General features: G+C 38.5%; 1 protein-coding gene across 1 annotated transcript; it reads right to left on the minus strand.

Annotated features, from left to right (window-relative positions):
* Nucleotides 1–2,840: 2,840 nt before the first annotated feature.
* LOC136882027 (cuticle protein 12.5) lies at nucleotides 2,841–8,887 on the minus strand. The gene is made up of 2 exons (XM_067154532.2): nucleotides 8,831–8,887; nucleotides 2,841–3,646 (listed from the first exon to the last, which is right to left on the minus strand). The coding sequence occupies exons 1-2, from the start codon at nucleotides 8,840–8,842 to the stop codon at nucleotides 2,945–2,947; spliced, it is 714 nt and encodes a 237-aa protein (XP_067010633.2). The 5' UTR covers nucleotides 8,843–8,887; the 3' UTR covers nucleotides 2,841–2,944.
* Between the last annotated feature and the right edge of the window lie 5,581 nt (nucleotides 8,888–14,468).

The following is a 14,468-nucleotide window of genomic DNA, read 5'->3' on the forward strand; positions in this document are numbered from 1 at the left end:
ATATTGCCTTCTTATTTTTATTCCTAAAATAACACCAAGCTAGAGTTTTGCCTGTTATATGAATAGCGAAAAATTGAAAAACTTATATCACCAATAGTTTATATCTGACTACAAAACCTAGAGGTAATATTATGTAGGCTATATCAGTATTTTTGACAATTCTGGCAAATTATAACCCCAAAACATGTACACTCTGCCGTAAGGAGCATTTTCCAAGCAGAATATAAAAATAAATATTATTTCTTAATAACTTCGCAACAAATTAATTAATCAACTTTTATTTTATTAATAAGTGCTTGTGTTTTAAATTTGGTTTTGATAAGTGGTAAATTGTAGAGGTTCCTAGTTTCAGTCATGATTCGACCTGGAAAAGGTCGAAAAACCCATCCTCCTGAAAATTCATGGACCAGCTGTGCTCCCGGATGGATCATACCGACTGAAAGCGAACTCGGTACTGTACCAAGAGTTGTTATCATGCGATCTGGGCGGCTAAAGTTTTACAGGAACCTTCTGAGAATGGATAACGACATGCTTACGAAGATCTTCTTACTCATCAAAAGGTACAACACTGGTAACATGTGGCTAAATGAAGTAAAAAAGTAGCTTCCACTGGGATTTCTAATACTGATGTCTCAGACCGCCCAAAAAGTTTGTAAATTGGTAAATGCGTGGTCTCCCCTACCAAAGGATGTTAAATGCCACAAACCATTTTCACATAAAAGACAGGAAAAAATAATAACAGGGATCGAGAGGTATTGGGAACGCAAGCAAGCATCCAAAAAAGAACTAGTCATAAGCACTCTTTAGTGGACTTAAATCGTTAATAAGAATCATTAATTATTTAATTTTGTAATTATTAGCTAAATATCCAAAATAAGTACATCCCCAGATTTTCTCAAGGTAAATTCTAAACTATGAGTACTTATGCAATGAATTAATTACTGTAATTTTTAACCAATTCTTCACCATGCTCATTTCTATGACAATATTGCCGATATAAATTAATGATGAAAATTTCTCTACAAATCCGCAATACAGAGGTTCAATAAAATACTTAGGGAATCGAAAATGTTTTAACTTAATATTCGTCCGAATCTTGTTTCTATATTGAGTTCCTTTGTACAAAATACATTATCACGAATTTCTAAATTATTCCCGAGGTCGCAAATCTAAATACATCCAGCAAGTCAACTGGTATAGTAGATTAGTTTCTACGATTGGCACAGGAAGGAACCTGTGTTAATTCTGAGAGGTTTGGCTTGGAGGTGGTAGTAAGTCAGCCCATTCCTCTGGTTGAATTAGGTTCAACCCTTGCCATTTATTGAAAGTCAGCTGCGTGTAAACCTTGATTATAGCTATCATAGTTCCTCATAGAGAATGTCTCCGAAACCTATTCCATTCAAAATGGTAATTCGTTATTGCCAGCAGCTTGACATGAACTTCATACTAGTTCATGTTTTGCCGGACTGAGTGACTCAGACCGTTGAGTCGCTGGCCTTCTGACCCCAACTTGGCAGGTTCGATCCTGGCTTAGTCCGGTGATATTTGAAGGTGCTCAAATATGTCAACTTCGTGTCGTTAGATTTACTGGCAAGTAAAAGAACTCCTGCGGAATAAAATTCTGGCACTTCGGCGTCTCCGAATATCGTAAAAAGTATTTAGTGGAGTGTAAAACAGTAGCATTATTATTATTATTAGTTCTTTGTTTTCATAAATAGGTACTACAATGCCCCCAACAACGATTCCAGGAGATGATTGTGGAAATAATCTGCGAGGCTAAACATTTTCAACCATTACATGTAATCATGATGACGTCTGTGGTTTTCGTGTCTTAGCCATGGAAAGTAAGGGCTATTGAAATACTCAATGCTTTAATACTAGCACTGTGAGCCGGACAAGAATTTCAAGAGTTGAACTTCCCTCAGTCAAGCCAAGGCAAGAACCGTGGAAGGAACACAATGTCCTCAAAAGGGAAAGGTCCTACCACGCGATGAACAACATACTGACCTTACAACCACTTCAAAGAAGACTAACAATCAGTGAACTGAAAAAGGACTTATTAGCTATGCTGAATTTCTTGGATGAAAAATATAATTTATTTTATCGTGAAATTTCTGCTTAAAACATACATGTCAGCTGGAAAATTGATTTCACAGTGATTTTTCACAACATACTTTAAAGCATAATTTGTGCCTGAATAACAGTTAGCATAAATTTGCGTCCTAAACTCATAAATGGTATACTTCTTAAATTGACATCACTTACTTTCGATAACATCTGATTCAGAATGATGCAAAAACTTGTTTTTACCATTTCAATTACTAAAATGGCTCCAAATATTTGGCACTAAACCAGGACATAGTTAAAAGTCCTGAATCATCTCAAGTGTGGTCCTGCGGTAAAATGTTGATAATCCCTTGTAATAGCAATGTATCGAACTTCATAGTCGTTCAAAAGGTAAAGCGAGAATTTATTGTTGCTCCAAACATACCACAATTGGCATCGTTCATGAGAACATTCCTTGTATGTTTTAAATCGAATGCAGGTGGTGATAGAGGGCTTCAGTGAAGGTAAATATTTTGTGAAGTACGTGGGATCTGCTTCATAAAACAAAAATATTCAGATTTTCTTACGAGCAGCTGTGTTAAATTGAAGGCTGAAATACATTTCTGAAAGTTTTTTGGAGAATATCCAAGAAAACGTGCCAGTCACACGACCTTCGTCGGAAATGAGGTATTCCATTCCACATGGACCTCTTATACTTACCAATGTTTATGTTTTTCTCTTAGGATAAGGGAGTTTAAATGATTGGATTAAATGAAAATGCAGTAATTTGCTGGTATAAAATAAAGTTTTATTCATAAATTAATACAGAAAGGAGGAAAGATAAAGGTCGTCATGATAAGGTAAGATAGAGGAAAGTGAGAGATGAGATATGAAGGTCTTAACCAAGGGCCTGGGACTTAGCATTGATGTGAGCAACCGTATCAGCTGCCCGAGCGGCCTGCACAGCGGGTGTGTCTACGGGAGTGCCGTTAGGGGTGAGGACAAGGCCGGCGGAACTTCCTGCGCTGAGGGTGTTGGCAATGTGGTCGGCGTGAGGAACTGCAGAAACCACGGCTGGGGCAGCGTAGGCGGCATATGGAGCGGCGAGGCCGGCATATCCGTAATGGGTGGCGTAGGCGGCGGGGGTGGCAGCGACGGCTGCGGGGGTAGCGTAGGCGTAAGGAGAGGCAAGGCCAGCGTATCCGTAGTGGGTGTAAGCTGCATAAGGAGGGGCAAGACCTGCGTATCCATAATGAGCAGCATAGGCAGCGGGGGCGGCATAAGCGACAGGGGCGGCGACAACACGAGCTCCGGAAAGAGCCTCTCCTTCAGCGGCAGCGGCAGCACCGTCAAGGGCGGCAGCAACTCCTTGAGCCTCGGCGACAGCGTTCTGGTGAGCTACGTTGATAGCGTCAGCCTGAGCGGCGGCGATACGACCAGCGGGCGAGTCGGCAACAATGGCTGTTGCTGGGGCCGCATAGGCAGCGGGTACAGCATAGGCAGCTGGTGCAGCATAAGCGGCGATGGCAGGGGCAGCGATACCTCTTGCCAAGTAGCCGGGCGTAGCCATGCTGACGGCCACAACGGCGCACAGAACAATCTGCAGAGAACACCATGCCATTTGTTATACTCAGGAATCATTACACAACGCATTATGTTAGCAAATATTTAAAATTTTATAGATCCTAAAAGCACCTGTGTAAAATTATGACTCTACGATTGTAGCTGTTACTCATTTCTATGATGCCGCAACTGAACCAAATCACACAGTTGACTTCCACTGAGGAATAATACAAGAACAGTTACATATGTTTACACGTGAATATTTTACAAGTTAATTTATTAGTTCAGTACTTGTGGTACTAAAATGTGTCACGATTTGGACAAATCTCATTTGGCAAACATCACTAATATAGCACTATACTAATTGGAATTATCTTTACGTGCTTGTAACTCAGTCATTGAGAAAATAGGAAGCGACAGTATTCGTCATTAAATCGTGCCAGAAGAGATTCATAATTTTTTCCCAAGTATCTCAGAAACCAGTATCAGAATCATTAAAATTGTTTTCCCTTTTGACAGTTTGTAACTCGTCCTCTGACAGTGGACAATACCTTAATAGATATTATTTTCATCTTGCATCAAACAAATAGCAAGTAACGTCGATGCATATCATTAGTATTTAATTGTAGTGTAACTTAGCATATGGTATTCGTAACTAATATGAATAACTCATAAAGAGAGTTTATTGGACCTTCAGTAGAAAATTACTACAGTATTCTAACAGCTGAAAAATATTAGGAGAGGGATGAGTGTGAATCACCAATAGCGTTCACTAGAGTAGGAGAAATTTTGAAAGACAAATAATCTAGTTGTAGCTTCAGGTGAATGGTAAAATTGTGCTGAATGTCATTCCTTGTTATAAGATTTCGTAGAGTACTAGTCGAAGGCAGAACCTGACTGAAAAATTATTCAATCATATGGGTAGTAAACATGATTCGTCAAGTTCTTAATGTACAGTTACAGTCCAGTTCCGTTATGGTCCATATACACATCTGAAGATCTGCAGTTAATTGAGAAAACTGTAGGCCAATATTTATTCTGTCATATGTAGCAACGATCTTCGAATTCACATTGTAGCAAACAATATTATGTGTTGAAGTCTATTAATCTGTGTAAATGAACAAAAAACTTTCTAAACATTACAGTGACACATTTTTTCTGATTTCAGTAAGTTCATGTCAACAGAGCTATAGAGAGGCTGACAGATGAATTTTATTTTCACCGATGTCGAGAAGACACTCCATAGAATCTATCCTAATATTTCCATATCAATGTTTTCTTTTCATGTAGTTAATATAATTTATACAAAACATAGTTTCTACATACCGAAGGACCTAGCACTTATAAATTAAGTTAGTCGAAACCGAGAATGAATGGCTCAAATGTAAGAAAGTACATTAAATTTGGCTATCCAGAAGTGTTTAGTTGGTGAACCCTGACCTACAACCCAACGAAAATTAGTGTCGGTTTAATGAATGGGGACAACGAGATTTAGTAATTGAACTAAACATTTTGTTCCAATTTATAATGAGGTTACGGATATTGGAAGTATTTTTTTGTTAAGTGATTAAATGAGAATAAATAGTATATAATTTTTCAATGATGATATCGACAATCACCGAGAGAATGTGTTAAATATGCGTGTGATTTTATTTTTGATAATAATGCAAGATGAAGTTTTGCCTCTCATTGTTCAATCTGGAAGCCTCTGAAAATTAATCACGTCACCCCACAATTCTCTGTAGCAGCATTTCGTTCTATATCCCTTTTCTTGAAATAATCAAAATCATGACTTCTCTATACTTCTCTTACCCTCTATGACTGAATTACTTTCCATGGTAACATTCATCCCCAATTCGTCTCCGATGACCATTCCATAGAGTTCTTTCCTCATTTACTGAGTGAAACAGAAGACTGTTCGTATAGAGGTCTAACAACACGACCTACAGTTTTACGTGAAATCCAACTAATGGAACACGAATTTTCAATTCATGAAACGCACATAATATACATTGGCTGGGATTCGAACCAAGGCCGCTTTGCTGAGAAGCCAGTCATTATTCCGCTCAGCTATGACCTAATTCACCCAATATATTCATTGTGAGTACCCTTCCTTATCATTTTTGTCACATGCTTAATAATAATAATAATAATAATAATAATAATAATAATAATAATAATAATAATAATAATAATAATAATAATAATAATAATAATTTATTCTCCTTTTATCACACCTGTGAGTTCTCGGGTGCAAACTGTGTAACACATGTGAGTTAGGTCGTGTTTTACGGTCGGATGCCCTTCCTGACATAAAATGTATGTGAAGGGATGTACTAACTATTGCGTGTTTCTGTGATGTGTTGTCTGAATATGAAGAGGAGAGTAATGAAACAAACACAAAACACCCATTCCCCGAGCCAGAACAATTAATCAGTAGGGATTTAAATCCCCGACCCGGCCAGGAATCGAACGTCGCAACCTCTGTACTAAAGGCTTCAACTCTGACCACTCAGCCCCAAGAATAGTACAATAATAACAACAATAATAATAATAATAATAATAATACAACGTTCGTTCTAAATGTGAAATCAAAAGATGTCAATTGTGTCGGAATGTTGTCCTGCAGGGGTTCATCACCGTGCTAGAAGCCAATATGATGAGACATTTGCTTCCAAATACTCTCAGATGAGTTCGTTCTCTGCTAATAATTAATCTAGTACATTAGAAAGAACTCAGCGACGAACTGACCAGATTTTTGTATTTCACTACCAGATTTAGATTACGAAGATATTTCCTTCTGAATATCGTTGACTGTTTCCTGTGTCTGGTAATATATGGTAGGATGTGTGATTGTGCTTGTATGTTTCCTAGGTTCGTAAACTTCATATGTTACGCCAAGAAATCACTTTTTTATTATCTAGAGAATTTCTGAATTAATACGCTAGAGTGTCAGATCCCTATCTGCCGCTTTATACATTTCATTAACTGTTTCATGTAAACTATGAACAATAAGGGTGAAATATCTGAAACTTGTGTAACCCTTGCAACTGCAATCCATTTTTCAACACGTAATAATTGACTGCCTTGATCCCGTAATTTCTCAGTATGGCCAAAATAGTATTTATCCCGTGGTCTTATGCCTTCTATAGATCTATGAAACATAATTGCCTATTCTTCTCATAGCAATTTTCAATTAATTGACGCATACTGAAAACCAGGTACCGGGCGAGTTGGCCATGCAGTTAGGAGCGCGCAGCTGTGAGCTTGCATCCGAGAGATAGTGGGTTTGAACCCCACTGTTGGGAACCCTGAAGATGATTTTCCGTGGTTTCCCATTTTCACATCAGGCTGTACCGTAAATTAGGCAACTGCCACTTCCTTTACAACCCTTTCTTCTCCTATCCCATCGTCGCTATAAGACGGTGCGACGTAAAGCATATTTTAAAAAAGTCAGGTCTTGACTGCTATTCATTGGTCTGAAACCACACTGGTCTTAATCCAACTTATTATCCATCATTGATCGTACCCTACTTCCTTAAATGCCAGTGAAAACCTTGCCTGGATTACTTATCAATGAAAAACCTCAACAGTTGTTTCAATGCTTTCTGTTCCCTTGTTTCCAGAGATTGAATTATCATTTCCTACAGTTCTTGCGTTTCTTAAGCTTCATCTCATTAATACAAGTACATTCCTGCTATCACTCTCACCTCTTTATTAACAACATTAAGAAGAATATTTGTTTAATATACATTCTGGCCGTAATGATATACGTCACGGTGTTGGAATAATTTAGTTCCGCAGGTGTGCGTTTCCATGGTAGGAATCAGTACTATAAGATTCCCTCGAATTATATACCAGCATAATATACACCATCGAGTTCATCTAGGAACGAACCTCCCTCCTGAGCAAAGAACGTCTATAGATAACCAACCACGCCACCAAATCACGAGTGTGAACATAATAAACACAAAATGTCAATGCGATTATATTATTATTATAAATGTCGTCTGTTGTTGGGATATTAGAATACAAAATACCGTATTTACGCGAATAATCCCCGCATCCTAACTTCAGGAAGGCTGGTTTGGAAAAATGCCAACATTGACTCAAATAAAACCCGCACCCTTATTTCGTGCCTCAATTTTTAAAAACATATGCGGGTATTATTCGCGTAAATACGATAATCGTTTATTTGATTATTTCATTTCATTCGACTATTTTTCCATTCGGTTATTTTTCGATTATTCCATCGCATGGATGAAGCAATCGAATAGCGAATAATTTTTCCGTTTGATTATTTTTCCTATTATTCATTCGAAATTCCATTCAAATGAATTAAGTAAAGGAATATTGAATAATTTTTCTATTCAATTATTTTTCGATTGTTTATCGATTATTAATCCGAAAATCCATTCCACTCAATGAGACAATCGAACAGTGAATTTTCCATTCGAGTATTTATTCAATTATCTAATTAATCGCATGAAAGTTATTCGATTATTAAATGTATTCGATTATTGAACTGAATACTATTTGAAACTCATTCGATTATTTCATTCGATTTTTTAAAATAATCGGATGGAAGGTTTTCGATTATCAAAAGCATTCGATTATCCCATCTTAATTTTTTCTCTCCCTCGTTTCGGCCGTCTACGGACCACGTCTGAAAATCTTTGCGGTAATTTTAGCCTTCTCTGTCTTCACTCTCAGCCAGTATCTTTCTATTCTTTTTCATACTTTATTCTTTTATTCTCCTTTATAAGATTTCCCCTACTCTCACTAGTGCTTAACCAGTATCCTTGAAACCACGGAACTATTATTGACAAGTTGTCTAAATCGATTTCTGTAAAGGATGTAATCTGCCGGATTCTAGCCTTAGTCAAGTCCAGCCTCACTTCTCGAAATCTATTCATATCTGTCTTCTTCTTGCTGAAGAATTCAAAAATTCTCTTCATTAGTCTGCTACTGTCTATCCTGAACAAATGTCCATAGAACTATAACCTTCGCTTCCTCATAAAGTCAATCACTCCCTTTAATACATTATTATGATTATTATTATTATTATTATTACTATAATAATTATTATTGTTATTATATGAAATTAGCCATTAATCTATTATTTAACCATAATATTCCCTTCATAACCGCGGTAACATATCTCTGGTAGGTAGCTCTCTATTGTTATGCACTAATTAGCATATGGAAACGCAATACTCACCAAGACCTTCATAGTGGTAGCGCTGCTGGTACAATCCAGTACTCGCTAGAGGAAGTTGTGTGACGATTTGAGAAGACACACCACACCTTATATACGTGCCGTCCACCTCAATTGCCGCAAGGCCAGGCCGCCTTCGTTGACCTGACGCTCAATGCCAACCGGACAATGTGCACTTGTTTTGTCTAAACTGGGATCTTGAGATACATTTGGGAGGATACCATAAATAAATTGTTGACAGGAAACCGGAAGCACTGAAGCGACCTCAAGCTGTTACAGAAAAAACTAATCTAATATAGTGTGACATACAGAGCAAGGTTGTTTGCATACCCACTTTGTCCCCCGGGGTATTAGTTCATGGAAAAAAATTAATATTCATCAGACCATATATGTTAAAAATTAGTTAAGCTATCCTTCTATGGCATCTTGACGTGTCTTACATGTTGATGTTGTTTGAGTCATTCGTTCAAAGATTCCATGCCACCCTATCTGTACTAATCGTTACATTTCTACGTAACTATTATCTCCTAAGTCTTATCTAGTCTACTTGTCATATACACACCTTGGTCTACCCCTACCGTAATTACACTTCCCTCGAAAACCAACAAAACAAATCCTGGTTGTATTAGGATGCGATCTATCATTCTATCTCATCTCATCGTCAAATTTAGCCAAATCGATCTCCTCTCATCAGTTCTTCTCAGTTTCTCTTCATTCGTGATTCGATCTATCCGTCTCACATTCATCATGTACATTCTCTTCCTTTCTGAGCTAGTTGTCGTCCAATTTTCACTTCCATATAATGACATGCTCCATACGAAAGTCTTCAAACATACTTTTCCAATTCCTAAATCAATGTTCGAAGTGAGTACTGTAAATTTCTTTTTTTAAGATAGGCCTTCCTTGATTGTGCTAGTCCGCATTATATGTCCTCCTTACTTCTGCCATCGTTAGTTATTTTACTACCCATGAATTATATTCGCTACTTCCTTTCGGTTTTCATTTCCTAATCTGATATTTCATGCACCATCTGACTTCCTTCGGCTGACTGCACTCTTTTAATTTTGTTTTGGACTTATTTATTTTCATCTTGTATTCCTTCTCCCAGACTTTGTTCACACTGATGAGCAATTCCTCCAGGAGTTCTGCAGTCTCCGATAAGATACAATATTATCGGCAAATTTCAGAGATTTTTGTTTCCTCATGCTTGATTTGATTCCCTTTCCAAATTCCTTTTTGATATCCTTAACCGCCTGTTCTACATAAACACTGAAAAGGAGGGGTGGAGGGAAAAACTGCAGCCTTGCCTCACTCCTTCCTGGATTTTTGCTTCTTTTTCCATGCGCTCGATTCTTATCAGTGCAGACTGATTTTTGTACAGATTGTAGATAATTCTTTTTCTCGTTATCTGATCACAATAACCTACGAACGCTTTGCATGTGGGCTCCTCCTTCTTAATTCGGTCCTCTAAGACGAGACGTAAAGTCAGGATTGCTTCACGTGTTCCAAAATTCCCCTGGAGCTTTAAACTTTAGAAAAGCATTCTTCCTGATTATATTAAATACGTTTGCGGAATTACTAATTTGTTTGATAGAAATCAGTTCGAGCTTAGGAAAAGTTGTTACAGTGAAGCTGAACTTGTAGGGTTCCAGCAAGATATAGCAAATATTCAGGAGGTCAAATGGACTGTATTACTATTGACCTATCCAAGGCTTTTGATAGAGTAGATCAAGGAAGATAATTGACAAAAATGAGGGCTACTGCAACAGATAAAAGGTTACAGAATTTACTATATTTCACGAAAATGGAACACAGAGGATTAGGGTAGATGAAGCGTTGTCTGATCCTGTAATGATTATGAGGGGAGGGGGTACCGCAAGGCACTATTTTTGGACCTCTGTAATTCCTTGTATATAAATAAAATGAGTAAGGATCTGGAATGACATATAAGGCTCTTTGAGGATGATGTTATAATGTATAGAGTAGTAAATAAGTTACAGGATTCTGAGCGACTGTAAAAATGATCTCGTCAAAGTTGTCAGATGGACAGCAGGCAATGATGGTTAACAAAGAGGGTAAGTCCTGTCATTTTTCATAACTGTGTTGATGGAGTGAGAATAAGGGTTACGGATCTCTTCGTATGGTATTGAGGGTATTTAGAGGTAGTAGTAAGGATGTAAAAGAGAGGACGTATAATTCATTCGTAAGACACAAATTAGAATATGGTTCCAGTGTATGGCACGCTCAGCAAGATCATTATACCTGAGGACTGGGAAAGATTCACAACAAAGAAAGCAGCACGATTTGTTGTGGATGATTTCCGACAAAAGAGTAGTGTTACAAAAATGTTTGCGAGCTTTGGCTGGAAAGACTTAGGGGTAAAGCTACGAGATGCTTGACTAGGCGGTACGTTTCGAGCTGTCAGTGGAGAGGTGACAGGGAATGACATTAGTGGACGAATACGTCTGAGTGGAGTGTTTGAGGTTTTAAGGGCAGGAATGATCATAAAATGAGAATTAAATTGGAATTCAAAAGGACAAATTGGGACAAATATTCGCTTATAAGAAAAGAAGTTAGGGATTGGAACAATTTATCAAGGGAGATGTTTGATGAATTCTCAACTTTTTTGAAATGATTCAAGAAAGGACTAGGTGAAGGACTGCTGGCAAATTTGCCACCTGGGCGACTGCCCTAAATGCCGATTATTGTTGATTGATTGATTGATTGATTGATTGATTGATTGATTGATTGATTGATTGATTGATTGATTGATTGATTGATTGATTGATTGATTGATTGATTGATTGATTGATTGATTGATTGATTGATTGATTGATTGATAATATTTCAAAACAGTCACTGGATACCAGTTTCTTGGGGAAATGGAGTACGTGCTTTGTTTCCGCTGCCCCGTCAAAAGAGGCGATTGAAAGGGGAATACCCTGAACATCAGCTCAATATAAATTATCTTCCCCTAAACTTTGCCAGACTTCTGACTTCAACTTTCGTATCTGACCTCCTTCGTTCAGTTCGTGTATTCGTCCAACCTTGTCAGTATGAGGTTCATGAGTCCTAGAAAGATCTACATTTCTGCGCCTTTCATGGCTCTTTTCATTCATTTACCGACATGTTCATTGTTCAAAGTGTTGGACCGCTTCCACTTTTCCTCTGATTAATGTTAGTACAGGAATGTTTTATTATGTACTGGAAAAAACAGACATCTTGAGCGTTTCACCTTTCGGTATACCACGAGTTATTTACAGAGTTTGTAACTTTTTTCTTCTTCTTCTACTTTCGTTACGTGCTCTGCAGGACTACGGGTAGTTTTGTGATGGTTTGGATTTTCTTCTTCTTCTCCTCGCAGAACCTCCTCATCCTCTCTCCCCTTTTATCCCGTTCTTAAGCTGAAACATTCCTCTCCTGTTGCCTGCTGATGACGTGTGCAGAGGTAGCGTGCCTGTCTCTTACCCGGAGGACTCGGGTTCAATTCCAGGCCAGGTCAGGGATTTTCTCGCGGATCTGAGAGCTGGTTCGAATCAACTCAATTACAATTGAGGAGCTATCCAACGGTGAGATGGCGGCATCGGTCTAGAAAGCAAAGGAAAATGGCCGAGAAGATTCGTCGTGCCGACCACATGACACCTCGTTATCTGCAGAACTTCAGGCTCAGCAGCGGTCACGTGGTAGATCATGGTCCATTGGGGAAGTGGCGCCATGGGGTTTGGCTTATGTTTTCCTTCTCTTGTCTTTCCCATAGGCGCTTCTCTGCCCTCTTCCTGTACCTTCCTCTGTCAGTGAGCTCTGGTTAGGTAAGGGTTGTTCTGCCCGAAGGCAGGTCCGAACCTCCGCAGAGGTTTTCCTGAGCCGGAGTTTACGTGCGGTAGGGTGGCCAGTTCCTTTCCGCTCCTCCATTCCCTTACCCCCCACCAACAGCGCGTGGCAACCCATCCAACTCCTGACCACGCCCAATGTTGCTTAACATCGGAGATCTCACGGGATCCGGTGTTTCAACACGGCTACGGCCGTTAGAGCTGGTGTACATTTATTTCTCCCATTCTCTGTCCCTTCCTGCTTGATCCCATCTCAGTTCAGACAACCCACATAGTTCCCCTCTCTTCCCTCGTTTCCAATACTCTTCTGTAATAATTCAGTAATAATTTAGAGGGGAATTCCTCAAGGCAGTATAATTGGACCTTTATGTTTTCTTATATATAAAAATGATATGCTTTTTTGGGCATGATGTTATTCTGTATAGAGTAATAAATAAATTACGAGATTGTGAGCAACTGCAACATGACCTCGATAATGTTGTCAGATGAACAGTATAATTATAAACGGGGTTAAAAGTCAGGTTGTGAGGTTCACAAATAGGAAAAGTCCTCTAAGTTTTAATTACTGTGTTGATGGGGTGAAAATTCCTTTTGGGCTATCATTGTAAGTATCTGGGTGTTAATATAAGGAAAGATCTTCATTTGGGTAATCACATAAATAGGATTGAAAATAAAGGTTACAGATCTCTGCACATGGCTATGAGGGTGTTGAGGGGTTGTAGTAAGGATGTAAAGGAGAGGGCATATAAGTCTCTGGTAAGACCCTAACTAGAATATAGTTCCAGTGCATGGATCCCTCACCAGGATTACTTGATTCAAGAACTGGAAAAAATCCAAAGAAAAACAGCTCGATTTGTTCTGGGTGATTTCCGACAAAAGAGTAGCGTTACAAAAATGTTGCAAAATTTGGGCTGGGAAGACTTGGGAGGAAGGAGACGAGCTGCTCGACTAAGTGGTATGTTCCGAGCTGTCAGCGGAGAGATGGAGTAGAATGACATTAGTAGACGGATAAGTTTGAGTGGCTTTTTTAAAAAGTAGGAAAGATCACAATATGATGATAAAGTTGGAATTCAAGAGGACAAATTAGGGAAAATATTCATTTGTTGGAAGTGGAGTTAGGGATTGGAATAACTTAGCAAGGGAGATGTTCAATAAATTTCCAATCTCTTTGAAATAATTTAAGAAAAGGCTGGGATAATAACAGATAGGTAATCTGCCACTGGGTGACTGCCCTAAATGCAGATCAGTATTCAATGATTGATTGCCATTCTCTCCATATCCATCCTGATCACATATTGCTCTTTTTCTTATTCCTCCGAGCTCGTCTTCAGGTTTAGGTATGGTTCGTCCCTCGATCTCATATTTCACCTCCTCTTTTTGGCCCCAGCGCCTTTCTCAGGATTTTATTCTCCTTTTTCTCTGCTCCATGTCTTCCTAGTGCCATCGTCTCGGCAGCATAAAGTATAGTATCCCCCACTGTTGCCTTGTAGTGACTGAACTTTTCGTTCGTTGATATTTATTATTATTAATCACCACAGTCGTATCAGAACACTTCAGTATTACATAACCGGTTTTCTTACTCTAAGGTCCAAAATCAGTGTTAAAACTATTTACAAGATTTAAGTCAACATGTGTGTGTCGTCAAATTGAATGAGCCTTAGCACCAGAAATAGCCAGCCTTTCCCATGATATGTCGCACCTCATTTAAGAACATTGTAAGGTTTATAGGTATTGTGTTCACACTCTCACACGTATTCTTTCTTATTCTCTATCTTACATTTGATTTCGACAGTGCTCCGAAATAGTACAGT

This window comes from Anabrus simplex, chromosome 10 (assembly GCF_040414725.1).
Source record: "Anabrus simplex isolate iqAnaSimp1 chromosome 10, ASM4041472v1, whole genome shotgun sequence".
Taxonomy (NCBI): Eukaryota; Metazoa; Arthropoda; class Insecta; order Orthoptera; family Tettigoniidae; genus Anabrus; species Anabrus simplex.